This window comes from Bos mutus, chromosome 1, assembly GCF_027580195.1.
Source record: "Bos mutus isolate GX-2022 chromosome 1, NWIPB_WYAK_1.1, whole genome shotgun sequence".
NCBI lineage: Eukaryota > Metazoa > Chordata > Mammalia > Artiodactyla > Bovidae > Bos > Bos mutus.
The window spans coordinates 1,748,364-1,754,743 of NC_091617.1; the positions used below are offsets into that span (position 1 = coordinate 1,748,364).

General features: G+C 54.4%; 1 protein-coding gene across 1 annotated transcript; it reads right to left on the bottom strand.

The window, feature by feature from the left end:
- Positions 1 to 288: 288 nt before the first annotated feature.
- OLIG1 (oligodendrocyte transcription factor 1) lies at positions 289 to 1,089 on the bottom strand. Its single transcript, XM_070358455.1, has one exon. The coding sequence runs from the start codon at positions 1,087 to 1,089 to the stop codon at positions 289 to 291; it is 801 nt and encodes a 266-aa protein (XP_070214556.1).
- Positions 1,090 to 6,380: the final 5,291 nt, after the last annotated feature.

Sequence of the window (6,380 nt, forward strand, 5' to 3'; positions counted from 1 at the left end):
GCATCGCTCTTGCAAAACGCACGACTCCAGGAACCGTGAGACATGGGCGCGGGGTGAAGGTGAGAGCGCGCACGTGAGCGCAAAGCAGCTGGAAGCCACCCAGAACCCTAAGGAGCCCCGACGCTCTGTCGAACATCCGCTCGGGTCACTTTAATTTCCCCGGGATGGGGGCGGGGAAGGGGACGCCCAGCAGTCCCTGTCTCTGGGCGAGGAGGTCCGCAGTGCCCTCCTGGCTCTGCTCGGCTTGGGCGGCCGGAGGCCGGGCCGAGGTGGCGCCCGAGCCGGCCCTCACTTGGAGAACTGCGCCGGCACAGAGGCCAGGCCAAGGCCGGCCGGGACCAGGTGCGGGAACTTGCAGACGGCGCAGGTGCAGAGGCCAGGGCCGCCCGCGCCGCCGCCCGGACCGCCGCCGGGGAGCGCGAACTGGCCGCACGGCGGCTCCTCGAGCGCCAGCGACAGGTACTTGGCCGGGCGCAGCGCATCGGGCGGCCCCACGGCACCGGGCGCCAGCAGCACCGAGCCGGGCGCGGCGGCGAGCAGCGGCAGGCCGGCCAGCAGCAGGCGCGGCGCGGCGGGCCCCGCGCCCTCGCCGAGCGCGCGGCGCAGCTCCTGCAGCGAGCTGCCCAGCAGCAGGATGTAGTTGCGGGCTAGCAGCAGCGTGGCGATCTTGGAGAGCTTGCGGCCTGGAGCGCCCTGGCAGTGCGCCGCCGAGTAGGGCAGGATGACCTCGCGCAGCGCGTCCATGGCCAGGTTCAGGTCGTGCATCCGCTTCCTCTCTCTGCTGTTGATCTTGCGCCGCAGCTGCTGTTGCTGCTCCTCTTTGGCATCGGCCCGGGGCCCGCCGCCCGCGTGCGCCCCAGTCCCGGGTCCCGTGCCCGGCGTGTCGGCGGGCGCCTCCGGCTTCTCGCGCGCAGCCTTGGGGAGGAGCGCGGCCCCCGTCGGGGAGGAAGAAGAGGACGAGGAGGGCGGCTGCCGGTAGCCCACCAGCTCGTAGAGGGAGGCCCCGATCGGCACGTCTCCCGGCCTCGGCGGCCGCAGCATGCTCGCGGGGGCCGCGTTCACGCGCGCCTGGGAAACCGCATAATACATCTGGGGGAACGGTGGGGGCGGCCGAGGCGCCCTTCAGGAACGCCCCGGGGTGGGCCTGTCGGCAGGCCGCCCCGCCCCGCAGACCTGCGCGCGGGGAGCGGATGGCGAGGCAGGAGCCCGCGCGCGACCGCTTTAAACCCGGCTTGGGAACCTGCGGGGTCGCGGGCTGCAGGGCGCAGCCAATGCGGGTGCGAGGTGCGGCTCCGGCGCGTGCTCATTGGCCGCCCGCTCACCCGGGGCGGGCGCCGAGGTACCGCTGGCGCGGCTTAAGGAGATTATTGTGAGCACAAGACGGAAAATCACAGGACACTCCACCCGCTACCCGCCTACCCCCGCCCCAACCGCGGGATGGAGGGAGGCAGGGACGCGCGTTTTCGGGTGGAGTGGGGCTCTTGGAGGACTGGTGTTGGGATGGTGGGGCTAAAGCTCCTGTGCTCTCTGTCTCTGCTTTTTTTTGTATACGTATGCATATTGTTTGTTGTTCACTCGCTCAGTCGTGTCCGACTCTTTGCGACCCCATGGACTGCAGCACGCCAGGCTTCCCTGTCCATCCATCTCCCGGAGCTTGCTCAAACTCATGTCCGTTGAGTCAATGATGCCATCCCACCATCTCATCCTCTGTCGTCCCCTTCTCCTCCGACCTTCCATCTTTCCCAGAATCAGGAGCTTTTCTAATGAGTCGGGTCTTTGCATCAGGTGGCCAAAGTACTGGAGCTTCAGCTTCATCATCAGTCCTTCTAATGAATATTCAGGATACACAATGGTTTGTTTTAAATTGTGGTCAAATACACATAACATCTAATCTAGCGTCTTAACCATATGTAACCGTACAGTTGCATGCAGGCACATTGCTGTGCACCCAAATCCGCAGAACTCTTCGTCTTTAAAAGCTGGAATTCTGTATTTACTAAGCAGTCCCCCATCCTCCCTGCAACTCCTGGCAACCATTATTCCTCTATGAATCCGGCTACTCTAAGTACCTCCTACAGGGGATCACACCGTGTTTATTTTCTAATGACACTTGTTTCAGTAGTATAATGTCTTCGCTGTTCATCCCAGCTTTAGTGTCAGGATTTCCTTTCTTTTTAAGGCTGGGTAACAGTCCATTGTATGTATATACCATGTTTTGTTTATCCAGTTCTCTGTAGATGGACATTTCCATTGCTTCCATGTTTTGGGCCATTGCAAATAAAGCTGCTATGAGAATCGTTGAAACAGGTGTTTTATAAATATGTGATTTTCTTCAAGGCTTTGAGAACCAAATTTCTGGGCTCAAGGACCAGTAGCATTAGAATATTTACTTCCAGCCTCTTTCTCTCTTCTCTTTCTGATTAAAAAGGGCTTTAGGGACTAAGGAGCTTCTTTCCTACCCCAAAGGGACACGTATTCACTTTATCAGTGACTCGATTCTTGGTTAAACAAAAACACAGAAATCTGCCTTTTATCAGAAAAAAAAAAAAAAAGCCAGCCAAAATAACAAAACAGCAACTCACCCACACACTCGTATCTGTTCAGGGTAGAACTGAACCTTTCTCTTCCCTAAATGAAAGAGCATGGCTTGGTGGCTGTGAGTGTTTTCTTCCCCAGCACCAGGGGATACTACTGCAGCTTGTCATCATCCCACGGGAGAGTAGCATAGGCTGAGTACCTTTTGGTATCTAAACCTCCACTATCCACTATGGTAGCCGCCAGCACCTGTGCCTGTTACAATTTAATTTGCTAAACTAAGATGAAGCTAGAATTCAGTTGCTTGGTTGCACTAGCATTGCCTCAAGTGCTTAGTCGTGGCTGTCATGGCCATCTGTTGGACAGCACAGAGAACACTGCATCGTCACAGGGAGGTCTACTGGACAGCACTGATGTTGACGCTAACTTCGAGAAAATGAGCTTCTCCCCCGTGGTCCCCTTTCGTGTAAGAAGAAGGATGCTGTTGAAGGACCTATCATTGCAGGGACTGATTTCAGCTCTCGTGGTCCATTGGCTGTGCTTGCTGATTTCAGGGCTGTTTTGTTCCGTTTTCTTCCATTAACATTCTCCCCGTAGGCTCCCTCTGACCTTTTGCTTCTTTTTTATTGTTGTTAATTTTTATCACAGTATAGTTGCTCTACAATGTTGTGTCAGTTTCTACTGTACAGCAAAATGAATCTGCCACACCTGAATATATCCCCTCCCTTTTGGATTTCCCTCCCGTTTAGGTCACAACAGTGCATGAAGTAGAGTGCCCTGCACCACACAATATATTCCCATCAGTTCTCTATTTTATACATAATATCAGTAGTGTATGTGTCAGTCCCCATATCCCACTTTGATCTTTGCTTCTGACCTCCAGTTCAGTACAGTTCAGTTGCTCAGTTGTGTTCCACTCTTTGCAGTCCCATGGACTGCAGCACGCCAGGCTTCCCTGTCCATCACCAGCTCCCAGAGCTTATTCAAACTAATGTCTGTTGAGTCAGTGATGCCATCCAACCATCTCATCCTCTGTTGTCCCCTTCTCCTCCTGCCCTCAATCTTTCCCAGCATCAGGGTCTTTTCCAATGAGTCAGTTCTTCACATCAGATGGCCAATGTTTTGGAGCTTCAGCCCCAGCATCAGTCCTTCCAATGAATGTTCAGGACTGATTTCCTTTAGGATTGACTGGTTGGATCTCCTTGCAGAACAAGGGACTCTCAAGAGTCTGACCTCCAGTTTTGTGTAACATCCTGTCCAGGCCTTGGGTTCAGCTCCGATTTACTTTCTTCTCAAAGTCTTGGTGATTTCTCATCTTCTTCCCCTCATCAGTCTTGGCAAACCATTGGCAGCTTTTCCTTGTAGCCTAGATTGTGTTATGTGGAGGTTATCCCTGCATTTACTTGTGATTGTTTTGAGGGTGGGAACCACTTGTTCATTTCTTTATCCTCCCAGAGCTTTGCAACGACAGTGTGTCCTGGGGGTGTCTGAGTATTTGGTTTGAAATCTCCACTAGCTCACAGGTTCCTCCTTGAAATGTGTGAAAACTCCATTGGAAAATGGAGCTTTAATCCAAGAGTTTCCCCTAGGCTTCACAGAGAGTCAAGGGTCTTGGTAGGATCCCCTAGCACACTAGAGGGACTCACTTAGGGAGAGAGGAAGAGGCCTCAGGAAGGATCTGAGTCCCCTGCAGAATTGTATGGACAAGAAGGAGAGAGATCAAGGAAATCACCTTAAAAGTAAACTCCGGGAGTTGGTGATAGACAGGGAGGCCTGGCATGCTGCAGTCCATGGGGTCGCAAAGAGTGGGACATGACTGAGTGACTGAACTGAACTGAACTGACCCGCTTGAAACTTTCAAGGTGATTTCCTTGATCTCTCTCCTTGTCCATATAATTCTGCAGGGGACTCAGATCCTTTCTGAGGCCTCTTCCTCTCTCCCTAAGTAAGTCCCTCAAGTGTGCTAGGGGATCCTACCAAGACCCTTCAAGCAGGTAAGTGTGTGTGTAATCATTTGCCCTTGTGTTAAGGCATCCTGTTTCTCAAAGCATTTTCACAGACACTTGCATTTGACTCTCAGGGGAACCCTAAGAGCTGAGCATTTTTAAAACCCCTGCTGCGGATGGTGAAACTAAGGCTCCCAGAGGGTGATGAGTTTCTGGGGTTGAGGATTAACCTTCAGACAGGACAGGCAGAGCTGCCCCATCGGTGACCAGCTTCCAGAATTCCCTCCAGCTGGACCAGGCCTCCAGGAAGCTGGGGAGGGGGCCATGATGAGGAGGGTTGGGGACGGGGTGAAAGGCTGGAGGAGACAGCCTGGGCCAAGCCAGTATGGTGGAGTTGATGGGTTCGGGCTTGTCCTAGAAGAGAGGGCTCCTGGGATCCCACCTACATGGCCCTCCTCTAGCAAAGCTTGCCCTCACCCTGAGGACCCCACTGTCCTGTAGCCGAGGACCCTCTGGCTTCCTCCTCTGCCCACATCCTAGGTGTGGACCCTGGGGCTTTCCCCTGCCAGCAGAAAGAGAAAGTGGATGAGAAAGACAGAAGCTCAACCAAGGAAAGTGAAAGTGAAGTCGCTTAGTCGTGTCCAACTCTCTGCCTACCAGGCTCCTCCATCCATGGGATTTTCCAGGCAAGAATACTGAAGTGGGTTACCATGCCCTTCTCCAGGGGATCTTCCCAACCCAGGGATCAAACCCAGGTCTCCTGGATTGTAGGCAGACGTTTTACCACCTAAGCCACCTGGGAAGCTCAACCTAGGACAGTGGCTTAAAAACTCCCCCTCCACAGACAGGGGTGCCCAGGGATCAAAGATGGAAACACACACATTGCTCTTCCCCACAAAGGGCCCCTCTTCCCTGGAGGTGTCCCTGATGGTTCTCTTTAGCGCCCCCCCTTTTTTGGTCAGTTGCTAAGTTGTGTCCGGCTCTATGACCCCATGACCCACAGCACACCAGGCTTCTCTGTCCTTCACCATCTTCCAGAGTTTGCTCAAACTCCTGTCCATCGAGTCGGTGATGCCATCCAACCATCTCATCCTCTGTCATCCCCTTCTCTTCCTGCCCTCAATCTTTCTCAGCATTCAGGTCTTTTCCAGTGAGTTGGCTCTTTGCATCAGGTGGCCAAAGTATTGGAGCTTCCGCTTCAGCATCAGCCCTTCCAATAAATATTCAGGGTTGATTTCCTTTAGGAGGGACTGGTTGGATCTCCTTGCAGTCCAAGGGACTCTCAAGGGTCTTCTCCAGCACCACAATTCGGAAGCATCGATTCTTCAGCCCTCAGCTTTCTTTATGGTCCAACTCTCACATCCGTACATGACTGCTGGAGCCCTGAACCTCCCCAGATCTCTGTCCTGAGGAAGGAGGGATCCCTTCTTCTACCCGGGACACCGTCAGTAGGACCTGCTGGTCAGTGCATATTAAAGTGCACTTGCCCAAGCCCTAGGAGAGGGCTCCGGGTAGCTGTGCAGGCCTAGCATGGGCACAGGACTTGGTGCCTGTTGAAGCTGGTTACTTGGATGCCCCTTCTGCTGGAGCAGAGCTCCAGCGGCATGCAGAGTGTGACAGCTGGCAAGGGCCAGCAGGCCATTGTAGCCCCTGGCAGGAGCCCCATGGGCTGGCTCCAGGGGAGCCAGCTGCAGTGGCCTACCACATTCAGGACATGCTTGGGGAGCAACTTACATCCGCCATAACAACGACTCTTGTCTTTGCCTAAAGGGTGTGTGTTTGTGTGTGTGTGTGTGTGTGTGTTAGTGACTCCTTTCACCCCAAGTAGATACGTGTGGCAGGCTTCATTTTTCTTGCATAGAAACTTAAAACATCCCCTGCCTGTTCCCCCAAACCTGC